The 15,602-nt window shown below is 33.0% G+C and overlaps 1 protein-coding gene across 1 annotated transcript; it reads left to right on the plus strand.

The window, feature by feature from the left end:
* Positions 1-1,821: 1,821 nt before the first annotated feature.
* LOC138326262 (uncharacterized) lies at positions 1,822-11,601 on the plus strand. The gene is made up of 5 exons (XM_069272382.1): positions 1,822-1,962; positions 3,906-4,092; positions 4,830-5,057; positions 5,578-5,656; positions 11,513-11,601. Exons 1-5 carry the CDS (start codon positions 1,873-1,875, stop codon positions 11,532-11,534), a joined length of 606 nt encoding a protein of 201 aa, XP_069128483.1. The 5' UTR covers positions 1,822-1,872; the 3' UTR covers positions 11,535-11,601.
* Positions 11,602-15,602: the final 4,001 nt, after the last annotated feature.

The following is a 15,602-nucleotide window of genomic DNA, read 5'->3' on the forward strand; positions in this document are numbered from 1 at the left end:
TTCATTTTTTTCATTCATTCTTTTAATATAGTATAGTACGGTTTGTACTACATGGACTTGGTACGAATGCCAAAACAAAACACACACAAACACAGCTTTTAAACGAATTTTCAACCCACGCTTATATATTAATCAATATTAATAAGATATTGAAAACTCTTCGAGGGGTTCTTATTAATCTATATATTCAAAAACCTTTTTGGACTTGAAAATTATTTAATACGATTAAATGAAAAAGACAGAAAAACAATGTGCAAATTCAGAACATCAAATATTAAATTTCCGGTTGAAACCGGAAGATGGATAGGAGTTCAACGTAACAATAGAATATGTCATTTATGCAATACCGGTATTGGTGATGAATTCCATTATTTGTTTTAATGTTCAGATTATAATGTAAGTCAGCTACGTGGGGATTACATTCCTGCTTACTACACAAGACATCCTAATCACATTAAAATGAAAGGCATGTTCTCTATTTTTCATGAAAAATGTACGTGAATATATGCTTATTTGTTCAGAAATTATGCAATTTGTTAACAATAGTATTCATTACAGCTCAAAATTATCTAAAATTTATATATTGTTCTAATGTATTATATGTCCTATGTTACCAATTTTAAAGGTGAAACAATTTGTTGGAACAAATGTTATGACACACTGAATTTTGTTTGTAAAAGTTTGAATCTTTATACAAATAATGCATTTCATTTTGACTGTCATGCCCTAAAATTGAATTATATGTATGACCTCTTGTTATACACAATGTGTATCTGAGGGTAATAAAAGAAATGATCTAACTTCCTCAGATCGGACTAACAGCTACGTACACGCAGGCTACAGCTGCATGGCCGGGATGTGCAGGATAACAATTTTTAATTTTGAAAAACCTGAATTAACAAAATCAACGTCGACCTCTGCTGTATAGTGCCTTGCTGCATATACACAGTACGTCATGAAAGAGTGGCCTTTGATTTCCACTTTCAAGACCAGATGTCGACTGACATCTTTTAGTTTAGATGTCGACATCAATAACTGACAAGTCGGTGTCACACCCGAGCATAAACACGATTAATCGCTGAGTTACCGTCTTTTTACATAATTATCTTGGAATCATTAGGCTATGTGGGCATGTACATGTGGTAAGTCGAAATATTCTTCTGTTTATGTCGACATCTTCCGATATGATGTCGACTTAATCACTTAATGCCTTAATTATGTCGACATTATTAAGTCGTAAGTCGGAAAATCGATGGCAGAAATATGCCACCATAAGTATCCAAGGTGTACTTCACTATTTTTTGAAAATCATCAAGGTCACATTTGTCCCATCTAGGTTTCATGGGTTTGGCAGGAATTATCAATCGAGGTCAAGCTAGAAAGTGTTTTGATGCACCCAGATTCACGTGCCAGCTACATCAGCAGTGATTAATGTATATGGTTAGAAGGTATTCTGCCACGTGATGTACTAATATAGAAAATGAATATGCACTAGAAATGTGATTGTTTTGGCTGGAAATTTGTGCTGTATGTAAATGACACCGGTACCGTTTGAGTCTGACCACTAATTATATATATAAACAACCCTTCAGCCAAGCCCAAGTCATGTATTTTATCATGAGCAGACTATTGCTATATCTTTTTTCATCAAACTAGACAAAAATCTCAAGACAAGAAGAGTACTTTTACTGCTTCAGTACACAATATACAGAAAAATGTAATCGAAGTTACCGAGCTGTACCTCTTTAATAAATGAGACTTAACGTTCACGCTGCGGTTTATCCTGAATTTAGTGTGTCCCCTGGCCGGACTTGACTTCCGCTCAGGGTAACCACAGACGCCATTTTCTGGTTGTATTTAGAAAGGGATAATATGGGTTCTGGAGCAAGTAACCAAGCCGTCGGCGTTCCTGCGAACCCTCGTGTCATCTACTCCGATGCGCTAGGAAAGAGTGAACGCAAGGTACAGTAAGTTAAACGTAGTTAGATCTCTGATACAAGTAACGTTAAACACATCGCGCCAAATGCATTTGCCTTTTCCAGTTGGCATTCATTCTCTGATAACTGCCAACTACCTAGTTCCTAATAACGTATTAACGTTGGAGTAATAAGACATTTCATAAAGTAATTAATGGTATCACAAGATCCACTTTAGCCTGATGGTCTATTTGTAGTGGTTTATTTTGTCTTCTCAGCCGTTTTGTTTTCATGTTACAATGTAAAAGCTGACTTCTTTAATGATTGGCTGGTATTTTTCCTTTCATTAAGCACTGATGTCACATTTTTTAATTGTATATTAAGAAGATACTAGGGATATGAGATTTTTTCCTGTGTAAAAGGAGCGGATCGGTGTGACTTGTAAATAGTGTTAAATTCGGTCTCTGTCACTCAGCTGACGGAGCATGCTTCTTTGGCTCAGTCGGTAGAGCCGTAGATTTCCACGCCGGAGACCCAGGTTCGATTCCTGGTCGGGGCACTCGACAGGAATGTGTATTGTCCCTGTTCTTCTACATTGGCGCCCAACGTGGGGCGCCAATTTTGTAACAGGGGAGGAGAAAATGTAACGGCCAGACCGGGATTCGAACTCGGGACCCTCAGAATACTAGCCGAGTGCTCTACCGACTGAGCTACCTGGTCACCGATGATCGACCCAAACCAATCCCGCTACACCTGCATAGCGGATTCTCACAAAATTTTGCTAGCATTTTTTTCATAACTAGATGAAATTAAAAAGAGTGACATGTCATCATCATTTATAATTTATGATTTAGAATATATGATAAAATAGAATACATTTTAATGCATTGATCCATTGATTTTAAGGGATTATTTTTCCAAATCAATACACAACGTCACTATAATGTCAGGTTTTCACGCCATATTCTCTGATTTTTTTCATATTGCTTAGCTAAAAAGAATCATCCAATCAGAAAGTTAGATTTAGCTTGATAACATAGAAAAATTAATCATACCTCTATGAAAACAAAATCAGAGAAAAGTGTCTTTGCAGTTTGCATTATATACATAGAGGATCTTACATGACGAGTTGCTATATATGTGTAATATGAAATTTATCAAACAAGTTCAATAATTTGATATACCACGAGCCTTTAGGTGAGTGGCATATAAAATTATTTAACATGTTTGATAAATTCATATTACATAGTCATGAATGTAAGATTCTATTTATCACATAACTTTCATTAATAGAAATATATGTGAAACTTTTAATTTCATCTCGTTATAAAATAGTAGAAATCCGGCGCGGGTGTGACGTTACCGTCTACTGAAACAATCATGCAACATCATATATAGATTATAACGTCAAAAAACTACATTTGTTGTTACACATGTGTTTTACGATATTTATGACATGGCCGTATGACATGGCTAGACGGGCCAGTTATGTGATAAAGAGTTATCTGCCCTTGCAGATAGTTATTGATTGTAACGTCAACATTTCACGGACGAAAATTTTCACTCAATTTGAATGTGACATTTCACGCTTAATAATGACATAAAATCAATTATAATTAATCTTCAAATATTTTTCAGACTACCTGTACTTGAGAAAATAAAACATTTGCCTCTGCTAATTCATTAACACACCAATACAACAATACAGGGGTTTTGAGATCCCAAAACGACGTGGGTGAAGTACTATTAACCGTCGATTTGTCCCACCTTCAAGTGATTATGACGTCACAAAAATCACGCCAAATAATGATGTCATAATCACTGGAAGGTGGGACTAATCGACGGTAAATAGTACTTTACCCACATCGTTTTGGGATCTCAAAACCCTCGTATTACATAGCCTTCATCACGTCAGTACATGTCAAAAGCAGAGTATTTCACGTCTATAATTGATTACTGGATATATTCTTTTTGTATATATTTTTGCAGCGTCTACGTATTGATGCTCCAGTTCTAGTAGACGTTGAACATGGTTCTATCCGCTATCGTTACGGTAACAAGGAATCGTCAGAGAACGTAGATCCACACAAGACCAAGGGTAAACCATTCGAGGGGACAGATAAGATCAATAAAGACCACTACTTCTACCACGCAAGACTCAACGACTTCAGCGAAAGTAAGTAGTTTTAGTATTTGATTGCTGCATCAGAAAGTTACATTTGTGGACTGGGTTTCAGTCTTTGGATGTCCTGGAAATTTTACGCGAGAGGGGAATTCATGCTAATTACGCGAAGGTCACTTGATCATGAAAAATTATCCCCTGCGCGTAATATTCTGGTACATGTATGAACTTTGCTATAAAAAATCTGTAAGTGTATATATATACCGGTATCGCAAAAATAACAACAACACGAAAGGTTTTATGCATGCAAATCATGAAATTAAACACTCGCAAAAATAGCCACATTTACAGAAGTATTTTGTTTTAATATTTTATTCCAAATGCAGATTTTCCTTTCCTAAAAAGTTGAGAAAAGCTACATACCTAATTAAGTCTCTATGCCCAACTCGGGATCAAGAGAAACACACATATATTAGTTTGAAAAAGATCTCTTTGATATTTCAGGAGAAATTTTGGTACAAATTGTCAAAACTCAAAGGCTGTGGTTTTTTTAACAATTTGTTGTGCAGTCATAAATATGATATACACAACTAGGGACAGAGTGGAAAGTACCTTTAAAAATTATATTTGAGAGTGATCTCTACATTACTTTAGAGAAATAGAGAAATGGATGGACCATGGATACAGATTTGAATAGTCCAACTTTTGAAACCAGTGACCAAGTAAATTAGTGCACTTTATTGTTTGATAAAAAGTGTTATTTTTTTTCAATCAATCCTTTTTTTTGACAGAGGGATCCAAAGAAAAGGAAGATGACTTTAAGTTTATGTATGTGCAAAAAGGCCCAAATAGAGTAAAACAGAAGAAACTGTTTTACGTATATGGTAGGGGTTGGAACGCTGTGGATGGCAGACGGACTCTTCCTACAGACTCAAAACAGGAAGGCAAAGATTTTGCCTGGCCAGTGGAGACAAGAATTCCTAATGATGTGTATTACAACATTAACTTTAATCTCCAAGGTAAATACATATTATATTGTTTATTTCTTCAATCCTTTAGAATATTTGGATTGAGAATTGTTTATTCTCCAACCATTCACTGATTTGTCATTGGTTTTAGCAGAGAAACAGAGGGAGGCAGGAGGAGGAGTTTGAGTCATGAATTAATCCTTAGGTTTCAGTTGTGAATACTCTCCCCACCCCCCCACCCCCCCAACCCCACCACCAATCAGATTTCATTGTCACATGCCCAGGTGATGGGAGATTATGTTTATCATTTACATTAATATACCATTTTTAAACTGCAGGAACACAAAATTTTCATTTTCAAACACTGAATTATATGTACATGTTTATAAAACTGAAACTTCTGAACAAGAGACCTGTTATTGGGATCTTGTCCTATTAAGAAATATGATAATGATTTACCCTAGCTGTCCTTGGCGACATACACCTAACGAGGGTAATATATATAATATCTCTATTCAATGAAATTTCAATTCAATAATCAATAAATTTTCTGTTGTTTTTTCCTCCCCAGAATCTGAAATTGAGGAGGAATCAGCGGAGGACAGACTAATTGTAGATTTATCATCTACTCCTAACAAACAGGAAATAGAGTAAGTAGTTATAGACATATTGTAGATTTATCATCTACTCCTAACAAACAGGAAATAGAGTAAGTAGTTATAGACATATTGTAGATTTATCATCTACTAGCTCCTAACAAACAGGAAATAGAGTAAGTATAGTTATAGACATAATGTAGTTTTATCATCTACTCCTAACAAACAGGAAATAGAGTAAGTAGTTATAGACATATTGTAGATTTATCATCTACTCCTAACAAACAGGAAATAGAGTAAGTAGTTTATAGACATATTGTAGATTTATCATCTACTCCTAACAAACAGGAAATAGAGTAAGTAGTTATAGACATATTGTAGATTTATCATCTACTCCTAACAAACAGGAAATAGAGTAAGTAGTTATAGACATATTGTAGATTTATCATCTACTCCTAACAAACAGGAAATAGAGTAAGTAGTTATAGACATATTGTAGATTTATCATCTACTCCTAACAAACAGGAAATAGAGTAAGTAGTTATAGACATATTGTAGATTTATCATCTACTCCTAACAAACAGGAAATAGAGTAAGTAGTTATAGACATATTGTAGATTTATCATCTACTCCTAACAAACAGGAAATAGAGTAAGTAGTTATAGACATATTGTAGATTTATCATCTACTCCTAACAAACAGGAAATAGAGTAAGTAGTTATAGACATATTGTAGATTTATCATCTACTCCTAACAAACAGGAAATAGAGTAAGTAGTTATAGACATATTGTAGATTTATCATCTACTTCTAACAAACAGGAAATAGAGTAAGTATAGTTATAGACATATTGTAGATTTATCATCTACTCCTAACAAACAGGAAATAGAGTAAGTAGTTATAGACATAGTGTAGATTTATCATCTACTCCTAACAAACAGGAAATAGAGTAAGTAGTTATAGACATATTGTAGATTTATCATCTACTCCTAACAAACAGGAAATAGAGTAAGTAGTTATAGACATATTGTAGATTTATCATCTACTCCTAACAAACAGGAAATAGAGTAAGTAGTTATAGACATATTGTAGATTTATCATCTACTCCTAACAAACAGGAAATAGAGTAAGTAGTTATAGACATATTGTAGATTTATCATCTACTTCTAACAAACAGGAAATAGAGTAAGTATAGTTATAGACATATTGTAGATTTATCATCTACTCCTAACAAACAGGAAATAGAGTAAGTATAGTTATAGACATATTGTAGATTTATCATCTACTTCTAACAAACAGGAAATAGAGTAAGTAGTTATAGACATATTGTAGATTTATCATCTACTCCTAACAAACAGGAAATAGAGTAAGTAGTTATAGACATATTGTAGATTTATCATCTACTTCTAACAAACAGGAAATAGAGTAAGTAGTTATAGACATATTGTAGATTTATCATCTACTCCTAACAAACAGGAAATAGAGTAAGTAGTTATAGACATATTGTAGATTTATCATCTACTTCTAACAAACAGGAAATAGAGTAAGTAGTTATAGACATATTGTAGATTTATCATCTACTTCTAACAAACAGGAAATAGAGTAAGTAGTTATAGACATATTGTAGATTTATCATCTACTTCTAACAAACAGGAAATAGAGTAAGTAGTTATAGACATATTGTAGATTTATCATCTACTTCTAACAAACAGGAAATAGAGTAAGTAGTTATAGACATATTGTAGATTTATCATCTACTCCTAACAAACAGGAAATAGAGTAAGTAGTTATAGACATAGTGTAGATTTATCATCTACTCCTAACAAACAGGAAATAGAGTAAGTAGTTATAGACATATTGTAGATTTATCATCTACTCCTAACAAACAGGAAATAGAGTAAGTAGTTATAGACATATTGTAGATTTATCATCTACTAACTAACAAACAGGAAATAGAGTAAGTAGTTATAGACATATTGTAGATTTATCATCTACTTCTAACAAACAGGAAATAGAGTAAGTAGTTATAGACATATTGTAGATTTATCATCTACTCCTAACAAACAGGAAATAGAGTAAGTAGTTATAGACATATTGTAGATTTATCATCTACTCCTAACAAACAGGAAATAGAGTAAGTAGTTATAGACATATTGTAGATTTATCATCTACTCCTAACAAACAGGAAATAGAGTAAGTAGTTATAGACATATTGTAGATTTATCATCTACTTCTAACAAACAGGAAATAGAGTAAGTAGTTATAGACATATTGTAGATTTATCATCTACTCCTAACAAACAGGAAATAGAGTAAGTAGTTATAGACATATTGTAGATTTATCATCTACTTCTAACAAACAGGAAATAGAGTAAGTAGTTATAGACATATTGTAGATTTATCATCTACTTCTAACAAACAGGAAATAGAGTAAGTAGTTATAGACATATTGTAGATTTATCATCTACTCCTAACAAACAGGAAATAGAGTAAGTAGTTATAGACATATTGTAGATTTATCATCTACTCCTAACAAACAGGAAATAGAGTAAGTAGTTATAGACATATTGTAGATTTATCATCTACTCCTAACAAACAGGAAATAGAGTAAGTATAGTTATAGACATATTGTAGATTTATCATCTACTCCTAACAAACAGGAAATAGAGTAAGTAGTTATAGACATATTGTAGATTTATCATCTACTCCTAACAAACAGGAAATAGAGTAAGTAGTTATAGACATATTGTAGATTTATCATCTACTCCTAACAAACAGGAAATAGAGTAAGTAGTTATAGACATATTGTAGATTTATCATCTACTCCTAACAAACAGGAAATAGAGTAAGTAGTTATAGACATATTGTAGATTTATCATCTACTCCTAACAAACAGGAAATAGAGTAAGTAGTAAGTTATAGACATATTGTAGATTTATCATCTACTCCTAACAAACAGGAAATAGAGTAAGTAGTTATAGACATATTGTAGATTTATCATCTACTCCTAACAAACAGGAAATAGAGTAAGTAGTTATAGACATATTGTAGATTTATCATCTACTCCTAACAAACAGGAAATAGAGTAAGTAGTTATAGACATATTGTAGATTTATCATCTACTCCTAACAAACAGGAAATAGAGTAAGTAGTTATAGACATATTGTAGATTTATCATCTACTCCTAACAAACAGGAAATAGAGTAAGTAGTTATAGACATATTGTAGATTTATCATCTACTCCTAACAAACAGGAAATAGAGTAAGTAGTTATAGACATATTGTAGATTTATCATCTACTCCTAACAAACAGGAAATAGAGTAAGTAGTTATAGACATATTGTAGATTTATCATCTACTCCTAACAAACAGGAAATAGAGTAAGTAGTTATAGACATATTGTAGATTTATCATCTACTCCTAACAAACAGGAAATAGAGTAAGTAGTTATAGACATATTGTAGATTTATCATCTACTCCTAACAAACAGGAAATAGAGTAAGTAGTTATAGACATATTGTAGATTTATCATCTACTCCTAACAAACAGGAAATAGAGTAAGTATAGTTATAGACATATTGTAGATTTAATTATCATCTTCTCCTAACAAACAGGAAATAGAGTAAGTAGTTATAGACATGTTGTAGAGATTTATATTTATCATCTACTCCTAACAAACAGGAAATAGAGTAAGTAGTTATAGACATATTGTAGATTTATCATCTACTCCTAACAAACAGGAAATAGAGTAAGTAGTTATAGACATATTGTAGATTTATCATCTACTCCTAACAAACAGGAAATAGAGTAACTAGTTATAGACATATTGTAGATTTATCATCTACTTCTAACAAACAGGAAATAGAGTAAGTAGTTATAGACATATTGTAGATTTATCATCTACTCCTAACAAACAGGAAATAGAGTAAGTAGTTATAGACATATTGTAGATTTATCATCTACTCCTAACAAACAGGAAATAGAGTAAGTAGTTATAGACATATTGTAGATTTATCATCTACTCCTAACAAACAGGAAATAGAGTAAGTAGTTATAGACATATTGTAGATTTATCATCTACTCCTAACAAACAGGAAATAGAGTAAGTAGTTATAGACATATTGTAGATTTATCATCTACTCCTAACAAACAGGAAATAGAGTAAGTAGTTATAGACATATTGTAGATTTATCATCTACTCCTAACAAACAGGAAATAGAGTAAGTAGTTATAGACATATTGTAGATTTATCATCTACTCCTAACAAACAGGAAATAGAGTAAGTAGTTATAGACATATTGTAGATTTATCATCTACTTCTAACAAACAGGAAATAGAGTAAGTAGTTATAGACATATTGTAGATTTATCATCTACTCCTAACAAACAGGAAATAGAGTAAGTATAGTTATAGACATATTGTAGATTTATCATCTACTCCTAACAAACAGGAAATAGAGTAGACATATTGTAGATTTATCATCTACTCCTAACAAACAGGAAATAGAGTAAGTATAGTTATAGACATATTGTAGATTTATCATCTACTCCTAACAAACAGGAAATAGAGTAAGTAGTTTTATAGACATATGTGTAGATTTATCATCTACTCCTAACAAACAGGAAATAATAGAGTAGACATATTGTAGATTTTATCATCTACTCCTAACAAACAGGAAATAGAGTAGTAGTTTATAGACATATTGTAGATTTATCATCTACTCCTAACAAACAGGAAATAGAGTAAGTAGTTATAGACATATTGTAGATTTATCATCTACTCCTAACAAACAGGAAATAGAGTAAGTAAGTATTATAGACATATTGTAGATTTATCATCTACTCCCTAACAAACAGGAAATAGAGTAAGTATTTATTGACATATTGTAGATTTATCATCTACTCCTAACAAACAGGAAATTGAGTAAGTAGTATAGACATAGTGTAGATTTATCATGCTACTCCTAACACATAATAGAGTAAAATAGTTATAGGACATTATTGGTAGATTTATCATCTACTCCTAACAAACAGGAAATAGAGTAAGTAGTTATAGGACATATTGTAGATTTATCATCTACTGAACCTAACAAACAGGAAATAGAGTAAGTAGTTATAGATCATATTGTAGATTTTATCATCTACTCCTAACAAACAGGAAATAGAGTAAGTTAGTTTATAGACATATGTGTAGATTTATCATCTACCTAACAAACATGAAATAGAGTAAGTTAGTTATAGACATATATTGTTGAGATTTATCATCTACTCTATCAAACAGGAAATAGAGTATGGTAGTTATGGACATATTGTAGATTTATCATCTACTCCTAACAAACATAAAAATAAAGTAACTAGTTATAGACATATTGTAGATTTATCATCTACTCCCCTAACAAACAGGAAATAGAGTAAGTAGTTATAGACATATTGTAGATTTTTCATCTACTCACCTAACAAACAGAAATAGAGTAAGTTATAGTTATAGACATATTGTTAGTATTTATCATCTACTCCTAACAAACAGGAAATAGAGTAAGTAGTTTATAGACATATGTAGATTTATCATCTACTCCTAACAATACAGTGAAAAGAGTAAGTAGTTATAGACATAGTGTAGTTTTTTTTCTTCGTTCCTCCAACAGTGAAGAGGACATTAAATGTGGCGTTAGTATATGCATCTGTTTGAACATTTATGTGCCCTGTAATTTAGATTTTGAACAAAATTACTGTAATGTTTAACATGAAAAAAATATCATAATGTACTGTGTCACAACTAAATATCATGTGATTTGATATTAGCACTCGGGCCGTATTAATATGATTATCAGTACTTTTGCAGATATGGGTTACTAAATCCATCCACATTAACATTGCCTTTATGTTTTGATATTTTTGATAGTTTTTTTTCAGACTCACTTTGGCAGATTACTGACACAGCAAAAGATATACAGAAGAAGATTGCATACAAAATCCTCAAGTCATCCAGTAATATCCACATAAATGTCAGCAATGGGAAAAGAGTATCAGGTATAGCCAAATTATAGCTCATCATATACCAATAAAATATAGAGCTTCAGGATCTGTTCATTTATGAAATAAATATCTTTAACATATTAATCCTAACTGGCTTTTGTATAAATCTTGTGTGAGGAAATTCCAAACATGATGGTTATTTGTTAACATATTTGCTTTCACATTAAGTCAATCCTGTCCATATTGTTTGTCACTATTAACCAATGTGGATATACCCTGTATATGATCTACAGTATTTACCTGTACTTGACACCTGTATTTACCTGCGCTTGTATCACCTGTATTTACCTGTAGTGAACACCTTTATTTACCTGTTACTTGACACCTGTATATACCTGTACTTTGACACCTGTATTTACCTGTACTTGACACCTGTATATACCTGTACTGACTTGACACCTGTATTTACCTGTACTTGACACCTGTATATACCTGTACTTGACAACCTGTATTTACCTGTACTTGACACCTGTATTTACCTGTACTTGACACCTGTATATACCTGTACTTGACACCTGTATTTACCTGTACTTGACACACTGTATGAACCATACCTGTACTTGACACCCTGTATTTACCTGTACGTTGACACTCTATATACCTGTACTTGACACCTGTATTTACTGTGCTTGACACCTGTATATACCTGTACTTGACACCTGTATATTTTACCTGTACTTGACACCTGTATTTACCTGATACTTGACACCTGTATATACCTGTACTTGACACCTGTATTTACCTGTACTTGACACCTGTATATACCTGTACTTGACACCTGTATTTACCTGTACTTGACACCTGTATTTACCTGTACTTGACACCTGTATTTACCTGTACTTGACACCTGTATATACCTGTACTTGACACCTGTATTTACCTGTGCTTGGCACCTGTATTTACCTGTACTTGACACCTGTATATACCTGTACTTGACACCTGTATTTACCCTGTACTTGACACCTGTATATACACCAGTACGATGACACCTGTATATACCTGTACTTGACACCTGTATTTACACTGTACTGACACCTTCTATATACCTGTACTTGACACCTGTATTTACCTGTGCTTGGCACCTGTAAATACCTGTACTTGACACCCTGTATTTACTGTACTTGACACCTGTATTTACCTGTACTTGACACCTGTATATAACATAACTGTACTTGACACCTGTATTTACCTGTACTTGACACCTGTAATTTACCTGTACTTGACACCTGTATATACCTGTACTTGACACCTGGGTATATACCTGTAACTTGACACCTGTATATACCTGTTACTTGACACCTGTATATACCTGTACTAGACACCTGTATTTACCTGTACTTGACACCTGTATTTACCCTGTACTTGACACCTGTATAAATACCTGTACTTTGACACCTGTATTTACCTGTACTTGACACCTGTAAAAACCTGTAACTTGACACCTGTATATACCCTGTACTTCAGACACCTGTAATATAACCTGTACTTGACACACTGTATTTACCTGTACTTTGACACCTGTATTTACCTGTACTGACTTGATTCACTGTGCATGCATCTGTATATACCTTTACTTGACACCTAGTATTTACCTGTGTACTTGACATCTGTATATACCTGTACTTGACACCTGTATTTACCTGAACTTGACACCTGTAAATACCTGTACTTGACACCTGTATATACCCTGTAACTTGATCACCTGTATTTACCTGTACACTGACACCTGTATTTACCTTGTGACTTGACACCTGTAATATACCTGTACTTGATCCACCTGTTATTTACCTGTACTTGACACCTGTATTTACCTGTACTTGACACCTGTATATACCTGTACTTGACACCCACTGTGCCCCCTTGCCAACACCTGTATTTACCTGTACTTGACACCTTTATATACACTGTACTTGAACACCTGTATTTACCTGTATCTTGGACACCTAGTATTTACCTGTACTTGACACCCTTGACTACCTGTATTTAACCTGTACTTGACACCTGTTATTTACCTGTACTTGTACACCTGTATATACCTGTACTTCGACACCTGTATTTACCTGTACTTGGCACCTGTATTACCTGTACTTGACACCTGTATATACCTGTAACTTGTACCTGTATATTTACCTGTACTTGACACCTGTATATACCTGTACTTGACACCTGTATTTACCTGTACTTGACACCTGTATTTACCTGTACTTGACACCTGTATATACCTGTACTTGACACCTGTATTTACCTGTACTTGACACCTGTATTTACCTGTACTTGACACCTGTATTTACCTGTGCAAGTCATATGTATTTACCTGTATTTTCCTGTAATTGACACCTGACTTTAACTCGGTACCTAAAACATCTGTATATACCTGTTACTTTTACACCTCTATATAACTTTGCTTGACACCTGTATTTACATGTGCTTGGCAACTATATTAACTGTATTTAAAATTACCTGTACTTGAACACCTGTATTTACCTAACCAGTGCTTGAACACCTGTAATTACCTGTACTTGACAACTATAATTACATGTGTTTACCTGTTCTTTGACACCTGTTTTAGCCTTTACTTGACACCTGTATTTACCTGATACTTGATCACTGTAATTTAACACATGTATTTACCTGAACTTGACAAATGTAATTTACCTGTACTCTTGAAACCATGAATTTACTGTACTGACACACTTGTAATTACCTGTAGCCTAACATCTTTATATACCATTACATTACACGTTATTTACCTGTACTACACCTGTATTTTACATGAACTGTGACAACTTTATTAACCTGTATATAAATTACCTGAACTTTGAACACCTGTATTTACCTGTACACACCTGTTTTTATATATTGCTGTATTTCAGGCATGAAGATGTGGTTGGAGACCTGCGAGCATGAAGATGAAGGCCTGCTGGACTGTATTTAAATGTAAACCATGAGACTTTATCTAACTGACACAGATTGTAATATCATTATAGGAATGTGTGTTACTAAAATTGAGCAATATGGTATTATATATTTACCAGTCAGTTTATTACCAAGTAGCAGCTAGTCTGCTGCTTTGTTCATGTATTTTGTAAGATTATAAAATGCAAACTAATTTTGGTTCATGGACTATAAAAGAAATAGCTGTGACTAGAAAATGTAACCCGTAGCATCCCAGCTCATTCTTTCTTTCCAAGTGACTAATTTTTATTTATGTAAAACATTCACATTTTAGTATTGGTGTTATTTAATGTTATCTGTGCTGTGTAAATTGTTTACTTAAGCATGTACGCTTATTGTGTTAGATACGGTTATAAAACCTGCACTAGGATCCAAATCTAGAAAATTAATGAGGTTGTTCGCGACGATATTTGATTTTGATATTTAGTCACCACGGGGTTTTTGATATCCGCCGGCGCATCCTTCTTGATGTAGGCTTGTGGGTGCGAGGTTACCGTCTTACTTGATCTGAAGCGGGGCCGTCATTCATGAGCTGCCGATTATTTTTAACGAAAATTTAAGACATATCCTTTAAATATTCCGTCCTTTAAAGCAAGTAATATACGTCGTGAAATTTAATAAACTTTACAATAGTGTGTTGAATCATAAGAATGTATTTGTTGAGGAAAAAACGGTTTTTATTCCCGGTTAATAAGACAATGGTATTTGTAATGTGAGAAAACGGTTTTTATTCCCGGTTAATAGGTAATTTCGTCTCGCGTGTGTTTTATAATGTAAAGAGACATTTGAAAACCTTTTTTTTTGGCTACTTAAAATTTATTTTAGACATTCTGATTTGTTTCTGAATTCTAAACTTACAAACCTTCACCTGAATCATGGTTAATTTACATTACATTTTTAATCAAAAAATATTAAAGACATGTACAGTTATATTTCACTTATAATGTACACAATAGATATTTTTCACTAGGCTCAAGACCTTTCTAGCCAGCAAAATGTACATCCTGTAGTC

This window comes from Argopecten irradians, chromosome 6 (assembly GCF_041381155.1).
Source record: "Argopecten irradians isolate NY chromosome 6, Ai_NY, whole genome shotgun sequence".
NCBI classification, from domain to species: domain Eukaryota; kingdom Metazoa; phylum Mollusca; class Bivalvia; order Pectinida; family Pectinidae; genus Argopecten; species Argopecten irradians.

What these genes read in the sequence shown, in the direction of transcription:
- LOC138326262 (XM_069272382.1), top strand. Translation starts at nt 1,873, where the DNA reads ATGGGTTCTGGAGCAAGTAACCAAGCCGTCGGCGTTCCTGCGAACCCT. An exon ending in TAGGAAAGAGTGAACGCAAG is followed by an intron (nt 1,963 to 3,905) that starts GTACAGTAAGTT and finishes ATATTTTTGCAG; the next exon opens with CGTCTACGTATTGATGCTCC. An exon ending in CATTAACTTTAATCTCCAAG is followed by an intron (nt 5,058 to 5,577) that starts GTAAATACATAT and finishes TTTCCTCCCCAG; the next exon opens with AATCTGAAATTGAGGAGGAA.